At 66.3% G+C, this 11,395-nt stretch overlaps 1 protein-coding gene across 1 annotated transcript; it reads left to right on the top strand.

Annotated features, from left to right (window-relative positions):
• The first annotated feature begins 5,905 nt into the window (after nucleotides 1-5,905).
• On the top strand, nucleotides 5,906-10,943 carry KLF16 (KLF transcription factor 16). Its single transcript, XM_046684613.1, has 2 exons — nucleotides 5,906-6,194; nucleotides 8,531-10,943. Exons 1-2 carry the CDS (start codon nucleotides 6,062-6,064, stop codon nucleotides 8,818-8,820), a joined length of 423 nt encoding a protein of 140 aa, XP_046540569.1. The 5' UTR covers nucleotides 5,906-6,061; the 3' UTR covers nucleotides 8,821-10,943.
• Nucleotides 10,944-11,395: the final 452 nt, after the last annotated feature.

The following is an 11,395-nucleotide window of genomic DNA, read 5'->3' on the forward strand; positions in this document are numbered from 1 at the left end:
CGCGCCCGGGCCGCCGCCGCGCCGGCCGGGAGGGCGGGGCCTCGGTGGGTGGGGCGCGCGCAGGGGGCGTGGCGGCCACGCGGTCGGGCGGCGAGCGGATGGCGGGCGCCGCGGGTCCGCGGGCGGGATCCGGGCTCCCGGGCGGTCCCTCTCCCCGGTCTCGTTTCTCTTTTATTTTCCTTTGCTTTCGGATCTGGGTGGGGGGGGCGCCGTGGTGGGAGCGCGGAGCTGTGAGGTTCGCGTTTCTTCTCTGTCCCTGCCTCAGTTTCTTATTTATGGAGAGGGAGGAGGAGCCGCATCGCCGCTTCCCGGGTGGCCGGGAGGGTTCGCCCCAGAGGGCGGCGGAGCGCCTGGCACGGGGCCAGGGTGGGGGGTGCCCGGCCTGTTTTTTCCTTTCCTTCTGTGTTTTAATAAGGCAGAGGGCGGGGCTGGGACGGTGGGTCGGGAGGAGGGGAATTGGAGAGGGCGACCCCTGTGCTGAGGGAGTCAGACCCTCACCGCGCTTCCCAGCGTGTTGGGTCCCCCCCACCTGCTGCGGGAGCCGGGAAGGAGCGCTGGGCCAGCGGGGGAGAGTTCGGCGCCACTGTCACTTCTCGCAGCCCAGGGCGGGGGTGGGGGGGCTGGCTAGGGGAGCCGGGCGGCAGGGGGGCGCTGGCCGCCCTTTCATTCTGAGATAGCCTTCTTGTCTTTCTGTGAGCTTTCCTACCCGTGGCTTCCCATTCTCGACCCTGAGACTCTTCTCCAAGCTGTGGGTTTGGGCTGGGGGCGGGGGAAGGTGGCGTGCCTGGGTTTGAGTGTTCCCCTCGGGGAAGGGCGGGGGAGCAGGTGGGCGCCCCGGGGCGGGGGAGGCTGGGAGGGCGCGCATCGATTTGGTGTTTTGGCTCTGCCACGCCACTTCCTAGCGCACGATTCGCTTGCTCCAGGTCCCCGTTTTTTCGGCTGTATATGGGGTGCTCAAACCCTGTTTCCCTTTGAGAGTCGCCATGCGATGCGGGTCGCGTTGGACAACAGGCTGTTTCAGCGCGGGCTCAGGCGACGTGCTCCCGTGGTGGGGGGCGTAGGAAAGGGGGCTTGGCTCAAGTGATGTGTCGTGTTGGAGACAGGGAGTGGGCAGCCCCAGGCTCACGAGGGGCCTCGAATGCCAGACGCCTGCCCGCAGCTGCACCTCTCTGCAGTTGTTCCACCTCTGGCTTGTTTTCCGGGCCTGCAGGCTCTGCCCACCAGCACACACAGCCATGGCAGGACTTGGGGTGGGGGTCTGTGTTTCCTGCCAGGAGCCACTGTCCTCTGAGTGGTCGCTGGGTGTTATTTCCTCTTCAAGGCAATGGGGTTCAGGTATTTCTGTGGGAGGCACGTCTGGGGGTCTGTGAAAATGGAGAGATGCCTTTACGGCAGGGTCAGAGGGGGGTGCCTCTCTGGGCGGTGGGCGGGGGTCTAAGAGAGCCCAGGCACGTTGGGGTGAGCCTGCTCATCTGAACAGCGCCAGGCTGATGTGGGACCCCATCTTTCTCACTCATTGTTCTGCCCCCCTCTACTTGTCTCATCTCCAGCTTCAGGTGCCTGCTGGACGACGTGGCTCCTGAGAGCCTTTGGGACCCCCCAGCACACTGGTTAGGTTTGATTTCTCCCAAACCCTGTCTGATCTCCCAGGTCGGGTGAAGGGGATGGCCAGGCCACCCCCCACCGTGGCTTCCCAGAGACACCTCCCCAGGGTGTCCTGGGGTCCTTCAGAGCCTCCGTAGGCCCCCGGGCAGTGGTGGCCGCCCCCCTCAGCGTGGGGGGTAGGAAGGACTCCTCGCCGCGGCCAGGACGTCAGTGTCGCCATCTGTGTTTTTCATGAGAAACTGAGGCCCGTGAGGCCGAGTCGGGGTGTCCCGGTGGTGGCTGCAGATGTTGGGGAGGGCAGGGTGCCATCCTCGCCGGATCCTGCCCCCCCGTGGGAGCTGTGGCTGTGGATGTCCTGTTCTGAAGCTCTTTCTATGATAGTGATGGAGGAGCCACAAGGGCACAGCTCCTGGACCGTGTGGTTCTTGCTGACAGTGGAAGTCCCTGGCCCAGGCACCCTTGGTTCTGTTCCCCGAGGGTCTCGGACCCCTGGGTGTTTAAAGATTGCTTGTCCGGTGTCTCTGCGACCCCCAGGACTAAGAAGCCCTGTTGGGGTCTGTCTAAAGGCCTTTGGTCTTTTTGGCCCCTAGGGGCAGTGGCTGCTGTTATGCCTGTCTTGGGGGTGGGGAAGCCATGCCTGTCCGGGCCTCGCAAGGCCAGCTTGGTGTTGCCCATCGCCGGGGGCAGGTCTGGGGACAGATCTGAGGAGGAGCAGTAATTAGACTCAGCTGTCTGTTGAGCTGTCTCCCGAGGGCCATCGGGAGAGAGCCTTGCCAGAGGACCGTTCTCTCTGCAAAGGAAATGACACCAGTCCTGCCTTAGCCCCGTTTTACAGACGAGCAAACTGAGGCACCGAGCAGGCACCGGGCTGGAGCCGGGTGTGGTCCCCACATCACATCCCTGCTCCATTTGTCGCAGGGGCTGGGGGAGGTCAGGAGAGGCCGTGGGGTCTTCTCACAGGGCCACCGAGTCCCCGGGGAAGCAGGAGGGCCGTCCCGTCTCCCCAGTGTCTGGCCTGCAGCCCCTGGCCCGGCGCAGCGCTCTCTTGCGTGGGGCGAGGAAGGACTTTGGAAGCTGAGGGCTGGGAGATGTTGACGCGGTTGCCGTGGATACGGAGAATGAGGGAGCAGGGAGATGGGGCGGGGGCGGGAGCAGAGGCTGGCTGTATACTCCCTGCTCTCCCAACCTCCTCCACCTCCCGACGGCTCCCCGGGGCCCAGAGGGGCACCCCTCCCGTCCCCCCCAACCCGTGCAGAGCATGCAGTGAGCCATGCACCTTCTGGGGGGCTCAGGTCTCCTCCACCCAAGAAAGAGTTCAGATCTGGAAGTGGAGCTTCCAGGCCAGCGTCTGTCCCTCTGGGCACTGTGGACACTGGGCCCGGTCATTCTTTTCTGGGGGACCGTCCTGGGCGCTGTGGGGGGTTGAGCAGCATCCCCGGCCCCCACCCACTTGATGCCAGGAGCTCCCCTTAGTTGTGATGACAACAAATGTCCCCAGGCATTGCCCAGTATCCCCTGGTGGGGGGGGGGGGGTTGCAGGATCACCCCCAGTTGAAAACCTTTGTTTTACTCTCAAACCCCGTCTTCTTAAGTCTGAGGAATATCAGCTGAGCATCTGCTGGGTGTAAGGTGCTGGGGGGACCACCCAGTCCCTGTTTCCTGGGAGCCTGGGGGGCGGTGACAGCAGCAGTGAAGGAGGAAGAGCCCTCTCAGCGGGTACCCTGAGGCAGGGAGGGCTGCACGCCAGGAGAGAGGACGGCACCCTGGCTGCAGGGGCGCTGGGGCGTGGGTTTTGAGGACCAGGCGGTGGTGTGAGGTGAGGAGCGGGCAGAGCAGGTGAAGGGTTTATTAATCCCAAGGGAAGGCTGGGGGGTGGCAGGCCTGGCTTTGCTGAGGAAAATCCTGCAGAGGAAAATCTGTTTATGGAGAAAGGATTAGGACCGGGGAGAGGAGGACGGGCTGGCGCGTGGGAGGCAGAGAGGTGGGCCCGAATGAATTGGGTGGGGGGCAGAAGGCCCAGGGTGTGGGGGGCAGGAGGCGGCTAGGGTGACCCCCAGTGTTCTGACAGAGCAGCCCCAGGGATCGTATTGGTAGTGGTGGTGTTCCTTGCTGAAGAGGGCCCCTGGAGGAGAGGCAGATGGGGGAAACTGAGGCCCAGAGGGGAAGTTGCTACCAAGCCCCCACCCCCAGGAATGTATGAGTGATCAGCAGACCCCAGCCCCCACTCCTAGGCAGAGCTGGGAGCTCCGTTAGGGTCAGGTGGGGCTTGAGAGACTGGTGGCTTATCTGGGGGGGGCCAGTGCCAGGCCCGAGGGGGTGGGGGTGGCCTGGGAGCCTCCAGCCGGTCCCCAGAGACTGCGTCCCCACCTAGTTTCCTCCAGCAGGCAGGGTGCGGAGAACAGCTGGAACTGGCTGCAGGTGCGTGTGCCCCAGCTGGGGGGGTGGGGGAGGGCCCCCCAACATTGCAGGGGGCGATAACCCGCCTCCTCCAGGCTCCCTGATAAAGGTGGCCCAGATGGCCCGGGAGCTGGCAAATGATACCAGCTTGAGGAGCCGGCCTCCCGGAGGGAGGGAGGGAGGGCGGGTGGCCGGGCTGGCTGGGCTAGTGCTGTTTCCAGAACAGCAGTGTGCAGAACACACGTGCTCAGGGGGCCTGTGGAGCTGTGCCCCCCTCACCCCCAGGCATCAAGAGCCCCCAAGCCGAGGATGCCAGCCTGGCTGGGAAAGTGAGCCCGGGGCAAGCCTGGGTCCTCGGGGAGGAAGGAGGGACAGCTGGTTGTAGATGGCCAGACTTTTAAATAAAAGGACGTAGTGACAGCTCCTGCTGGGGTGGGGGGACACGAGACGATGAGGAGGCAACAGTTAGCTGTTGTTGGAGCCGGAAGTCTGAGCTTGGTTTTCCGGCCCGTAGGCGCTTTCCACAGATGTGTGAGGCATCCACGGCACACCAGGTCTGTGTCCTGGGCTTTTCAGTCGGGCCGGTGGTGGGGGTCACGTGTCACACCCAGGAGATGCTGAGAACAGATATAGAACAGCTGAGAAAGGGGACATTGGGGTGTAAGGAGAGACTGTTGTGAGGGGTGACACTGAGCAGAGAAGGGACAGAACAGTCAAAGGAGAGGTTGCAGGCTTGGGAAATGGTGTGTGAGGAGCCATGGGCAGGTGGGAGGTGAAGGGCCACAGTGAAGCCCTTGGCATTGACTCAGTGGAGGGCCGGCTCTGGGAAAGAGCAGAGAGGCACACAGGCTGTGTGGCCCAGGCACCAGCTGATGGGCTACTGCACCAGTCCAGGCATGAGCTGGGGGCTTGAGTCAGGAGGAGCCAGGGTGGAGTCTGGAGATATTTTCAAGGGGGCTCGGACTGGATTTGCTGCCAGGTACCATGTGGGGAGGTGAGGGATTGAGCTGGCCAGGGAGATGCCTGCCTAAGCTTTTGGTGGCGCCAGCAGAATAGTTGAAAGGGGAATCCTACAGAGGAGGAGTGGGGCCGGGGAGGGCAGTAAGCCTTGGGTTTGGGGGGCGTCCAGGGCCCAGGAGGTATTTGAGACCACAGAGCAGATGATCCTCCCACAGGCTGGTCTTTTTAAAGCCATGACGGTGGCCAGCCTCGGGGGGACTCTCTGCTCTCCAGGCCCTACCATCAATTTTCCATTCCTTTTGCTGCCTCTCCAAAACTGTCCTGTGGGTTCTTTGTGGCCTGCTCAGAGGCCATCTCCTCGGGGAAGCTCCCTGCCGCTCCCCCTGATCTCCTGCAGCCCCAGCCTTCCCCATCTCTCCTGGGCTGCTCCCTTACCTGGGCCTCTCCCCCAGGCAATCTGCCTGGTAGGTGGCCATTTGTTCAAGGGCCAGCTGCTGGCCACACCTCCCTCTCCACCCCTAGGGATGACCTCAGGAGGTCACGGCAGAGCTTAGCTGTCAGACCCAGGGCCCTTGAAGCCCCTGGCCCAGCCCAGGGCGGTGGGGCATTGTCCCCTGAACGCCAGGAGGCTGACCCAGACCTGGCACATGGTACGACCTCCACACTCGCCTCTGCTCCCTTTTTCTGAGTCTGCGTGGCAGCCTGTTGTCCCTAACTCACCTGTCCCAGCCCAAGTTAGAGGGTCAAGTCCACCGCGGCCCCGCCCACCGCGTCCTCCTCCAGCACCAGGCCCAGCCAGGTAGCCTGGAGCAGCGGGGTGTGCGCGCGCCTGGGCCCCTCCCGGCGCTGAGCCCCGAATGTTACCGGGCTTCCCGGCCAGGGGACTAAGAGACGGTGGCAGGGCCTGGCATTCTGCAGGCATTTGCCCAGCGTTATGGGGGCGGGAAGCCTCGCAGCGTGGTACCAGCCACCCACCCACGTGTGCACGTGCGCTCCCCAGCAACCGGGGTGGGGCGGGGCGGCAGGCGTCCAGACCCGCGAGGCGACCCCCGCCCAGGCGGGAGCGAGACCACGTGAGCGGGGCCGGCTGGGGCTGCGGATGTCCCCGCCGCCGCCAAGCTACGTGCGGCAGCTGTGTCCCCGGCGGCTGCCTGCGTCCTGCCCCGGCGGCGCGCTGGCACCGCTCTTGGAACCTGCTGGTTGCAAAGTGGAACCGCGGGGCGGAGTGGAGGGTGAGAGGCTGGGGGCCAGCCCCGCCGCCCTCAATGGGGAAGTGAGGAGACTGCGGGGTGCAGCGGCAGCGGGGTGGCCCCCCTTCCTTTCGGCTTCCCCCCGACCCACCCCCGTCTGCGCCCTGCAAGATGGCGACAGGACTGCATGCCCCTCGGAGGGGCGTCCCTCCCCCAGGCCCGGGGTCTGGTCTAAAGCCGGCAGCCCCGCCCCCATAAGCAGACTCCCCATAACACCCCTAGACCGCTGCCCTCGGGAGCTGTCAGATCCGAGTGGTCGCAGTCGGGGTGGAGATGGGGGTGGGGGTCCCTTCCGGCGCTGTTTTGAGGCCCCAGTCCTTGCTGGGGCTCCCCTCTGAGCTGCTGCCATCGCTGCCTTCTCGAATGTTCCGGGGGAGGGATGGGGTGTGGAGGGGGCAGCCCCAGGGATTTCGGGTTGCCTGTGGTCTTGGGGACAGCTGCTCTTCCCCCAGCAGCACAGTAGTGGCCTGTGACCCCCTGGGGAGGTGGCACCAACCCACCTGGATTCACAGCCTCCTGGGGCCTGCCCTCCCCCAGCTGCATGACTGGCAGGAATCCCCCAAGAAACCTTGGAGGGGTCTGCTGGGCTCTGAGCCCCGCTTCTGTCGTGCTGGGGGCGGGGGGCCGGGAGGAAGGCGTGGGGGAGGGGAAGTTTTAGTCCAGCCCCCCTGAAGTCCCCTGGTGTCCCCCCACCCCAGGAAGCCGTGAGCATTCGGAGCAGAGAGGTCACTGGGGCACCCTGGGAATCCAGGCCTTGCTCCCCCCACGGCTGCGAGTCTGTCCCATGGCTCCTCTCGCTGGGTCCCCGGTCACCTCTACACTCCCCACCCCGCCATGGGTCCTGCCTTGGGGGCGCTTCTCGACCCCTGGCCGAGAACGCCTTTCTGTCTCGCTCCATTATCCCCCATTGGTGGGCATGTCCCGTGGGTCGCCACAGTGCCTGGCAAGGGCTCCCCCCTACGCCCCGTGTGTAACCCATGGGGTGACCCCGCTGTGGCTCCCTCCACCCTGTCTGGCCGGCTCCCGTCCTACTCGGGGCTCCATCCAGTGCCACGAGGGGCGTTGCACAGGCGCGTGGGCGCCTCGGCCCCCGTGTCCATATTCTATCCACAGCCCCACAGCCCCTTCAAGACCCCTGGGCAGCGGGCGAGACAACGCCCGAAGATTCCAGGGTCCCAGGTACCCCGCGCGGCGTCCGGAAGGGTGCCGGCTCCGGGATGCGCACGGCCCCTTGGCCTGGGGCGTGGCGGGGGTCCAGGGTGGACCGAGTCTAAGGGTGGGGCCCTTGGCGGCCCGGGCCGGCTGGGGAGACGCCGACAACACACGCTGGGGGCGCGCGGCCCGGGGGGGGGGGGGGGGGGGGGGGGGGGTCGGGCGGCACCGATTGGGGCGCAGAGACCCAGACAGCCTGTGGCTGGCGACAGGCGGGCCGCGATGGCGGCCGCCGGGTCGGGGGCAGGATGGGCGAGGCCCGGCCTGGGCGGTGGGAGGGGTCTGCGGAGGAAGTTGCAGGGTGGCGGCCCGCCCCTCCCCAGCGCCACCCGTGCAGGGCGGGGCTAGTCCAGCGGCTCCGGCCTCCGGGCCCCGCCCCTTCCCGGCGCCGCTGCGCTCCTCACCCCGCCCCACCCTCTGAGCGCTAGCGCGCCGCCACCGGCCTGCTGAGCTGCAGGTGGCTGGGGGGGGGGGGGGGGGGGAGGCCCTTCACGTGTCCGTCTGCCCGCAAAAGGGCCACTCGGGTCAGCGGAGGGGTCCGGCACGGGAGTCGGCCCAGATGGAGCCCCCCCACTGTGCAGCCCGGGTGGTCATTCCCTAAAGGAGGGGGTTAACTGGGGCCACCAACCCCTGGGAGGCTCCGGAATGCCCCACAGGAGGGGTGGGAAGGAGCTGCGCAGGGGTGGGGACAGCATGGCCCGCTGGCGTAAGGAGCTCTAAAAACCCGGCGTGCACGTGTGTGTGGCAAATACACTAGGAGACCTGGTCACCGAGGTGGGGCCGTGGGGGCGGGGTGGGGCTGGTAGGACAGCGTGTGTAGGGTCTATTAGTAACTGACGGAAGTGCTCAAGTCGTGTTATTACTGCAAGATCCTAGCTAATAGGAGACGAGAATATTTATTAGGGGTTCGTGAAGTGAGCCGGGGGTCGCATTCTTGGCACATTTTCACGTCTTCTATTCACACCCAGAATTCAGCCTCTAGAGCGAGGTGGAGCATGAGACAAACGACCTTTGGGATCTGATGGGACTTCTCTCTCTTTCTGTCTCCCCACCCCCACCCCTCCCCACTGACCGCTGTCCGTCTGTCCTCTGCCTCCTCCATCCAGGTGAGCGCCCCTTCGCCTGCGACTGGCCGGGCTGCGACAAGAAGTTCGCGCGCTCCGACGAGCTGGCCCGCCACCACCGGACGCACACGGGCGAGAAGCGCTTCCCCTGCCCGCTCTGCTCCAAGCGCTTCACCCGCAGCGACCACCTGACCAAGCACGCGCGCCGCCACCCCGGCTTCCGCCCGGAACTGCTCCGGCGCCCGGGCGCCCGCAGCTCCTCGCCCAGCGACTCTCTGCCCTGCAGCCCCGCACCCAGCCCGGCGCCCAGCCCGGCCCCCGCCGGCCTGTAGGGCCCGGCCCGCCCGCCCTGAGCGCGCCCTCGCAGGGCCGGGCATGGAACACCAGCATCACGCCTGCTGTCTAGGGCCCGGGGCGGGGCTCGCACCCACGGGTCAGCCCAGCCCCTTCCAGCGTTCCCCTGAGGGCCCCGAAGATGCCCCTGCCCCGCCTCGAGAAACCAAGGAGGGGGAGCTGAGACTGCACGGGGTCACCCGGGCCTCAGAGGGGTGGCTGGAGCCCGCGTCTGTAAATAGCCAGGATCTTTGATTTTCTTTCCATCTGTTAAACGGAGACCCCAGGCGGGTGGCTGGCGGGCGCTCCCCCCCCCCCCTTCCCCACCTCCCTGCTTTGGCGGGGGTGGGGGATGGGTCTTGGGAGGGGGGCAGAAAAGGCGCCCCCTTAACCAGCGCTCAGACTCAGCCCCCAGGCCCCTCGCTCCAGGTTGGGATGAAGTGTGCTAATAGCCATAGATGAACCAGGGGTTGTCGCGGCCCCTGCCTGTCCCCACCCCCCCAACCCCACCTGGGGCCCCTCACCCCACCGAAAGCCATTGGAAACGTTCAGGGAACGGGGTGCGGCCCTGCCGCCCCCTCTCGGGTACGCAATCTCAGGTGTCCACAGGTTCTGCCCCACTGCCCACTGTGGCGGGGGGGGGGGGGGGGGGGGCGGGGGGCCCGCCCAGCGCCGCAGCGGCAGGGGCAGGGGCAGGGCGTGGTGAGGTGGTAGGGTTTCCATAGGGGTCCGCATTTTGCTTCTGAGATTTTGGGGGGAGGGAGGGGAACTGGGGTTCTTCCAAAGAGCATTTGACTCACTTTTGGGGAGAGGCGCATATCATGAGATGGGAACGCAACGCCGGCTTATTTATTTTTTTCTGTCCATGCTGGCCTGGGGGGCCGCGGGGCCCCCTCTGGGTGGGTGTGTGAGTGCGTGAGTGAGAAAGACTGCAGGGGAAGCTGGCGCCCCGCCCAGCTCCCTGCTTCTGCCGGGGTAGGGTCCCCGACTTTGGCCTTCCACAGCATCATGTGACAATCAGTCCCTCTTGTTTGGGACCACGACAGCCATTGGGAGAAGTGTGCCCCCTCCCAGCCCTGCAGGTGGGGGCTGGGCGCCCTGGCCCCTCCCCTTGTGCCGCGAGGCCCCTGGACCCGCGGTTGAGGTCCCGCCCACGGGGACTCGAGGCAGGCGGGCTGACCCCCGGACCCCCTGGGATAGCTCGTTTTTTTTGGACCGGGTAGAATATTTTTTCAGGCGCCGATCGCTTTTTTGATCCGGGCCCCCGTGGGTGGTCCGTCGTCCTCAGGGGGGTTGTGGTGGGGGGGAGGGTCTCCATGAACTGAACTTAGGGTGGGGAGGGCTCAACGCCCCATCGTCTCCTAGTGTCTTCCCACTGTGGCTTCGGTTGGATTCATTTTGGACTGAGGACTCCCATCCTGGAACGGGAAGGGACCCCCTGCTCCCTGCCCTGAGACCCCGACAGGGACACCCCCCACCCCACCGTTGGCTGCAGGAGATTCGTCTCTCCTCCGTCTGTTCCCGAAGCATTCCTGTCTCCCCAGTGGGGACTGCGGGGCTTGGATGGCGGTGACGTGGACCCGGCCCCCGGCCTGGCAGGATCCAGGGATGGGGGTCCGGGGTCCCGGGGAGGGGGGCGGGGTGGGCGGGGTCTTCCGGCTCGCCCCCCCCCCCCCCACCGCATGTCCTTGCGGGGCAGGTCCATCAGTCCGCAAACGCTCCCTTTCGGCAGCATTGGTCAGATGCCTTAGTCCGTGGGGTGGGGGGCAGGCCGGGGCCCCGTTTTCCTTTGTGTCTGCCTGGACGTCCCCTTAGTTGCCCCAGCCCTGGCCGGCGCCTGTCCCCAGGGGTAGGCCAGTGGGTCCGAGGGCCCAGGAAGCCAAGAACTCGTCCCCGGTCCCTCTCCAGTGTCCAGGGGCCTGGAGAGCCCCGCGCCCCGCCTCCCGCAAGGGGCCGGTGGTCATTGGGACCTGGTTTCAGCCATTTAGCTGTGGCCCCTCGACGGGGTGTGGGGGGAGGAGGGGAGGGCCCCAAGGGACTTACGCTTTCGGGTGGCGCCCCTCCCCCTGCCCTGCCTGGCCTCATCCTCGTATTTAATTAATTAAAACAAGCCCTTTTTTAAACCCGACTCCAGTGCCCGCGTGGTTTTTCCCATCGCCGGCCCCCAGCCGGGGCGCCCTGTGAGCTCGTCTGTCCCAACTTGCAAATGTGGACCTCAGGTCCCCAGCCTTCTCCTGGGGAAACTGAGGCAGTGGGCTAGTGAATCCGGGGACCTCGTGGGGGTCTTGGAACGGCCCCACTGGTTGGGATGCAAAATCACACTCACGCCCCCAGCCCTAAGGCCGGAGAAAGGCGCTGCCGGCAGCGTGTCACCCATGCCTCGTGCAGCTGCGCCCCCCGCCCGCCTTCCCGCCTCGTCACCCGGCAACCGAGGCGCGGTGACACGGCTCTCCGGGGGCGTCCGCCGCCCGCCCCCTTCCGGCGCCGAGGGGGGCAGGGGTGTCTGCTCGAGGCGGCTCGCGGGCGCGATAGGGCTCCTCCCTGGAGGGTCGCCTGGACACCCGGCCGTTCCCC

The sequence above is a fragment of the Equus quagga genome, chromosome 14, assembly GCF_021613505.1.
Source record: "Equus quagga isolate Etosha38 chromosome 14, UCLA_HA_Equagga_1.0, whole genome shotgun sequence".
NCBI classification, from domain to species: Eukaryota; Metazoa; Chordata; class Mammalia; order Perissodactyla; family Equidae; genus Equus; species Equus quagga.

Bases quoted from the DNA above. Each gene is read 5' to 3' on its own strand.
- KLF16 (XM_046684613.1), top strand. From the start codon at position 6,062: ATGTCCCCGCCGCCGCCAAGCTACGTGCGGCAGCTGTGTCCCCGGCGG. The intron at 6,195-8,530 runs GTGAGAGGCTGG...TCCTCCATCCAG, and splicing joins ACCGCGGGGCGGAGTGGAGG to GTGAGCGCCCCTTCGCCTGC.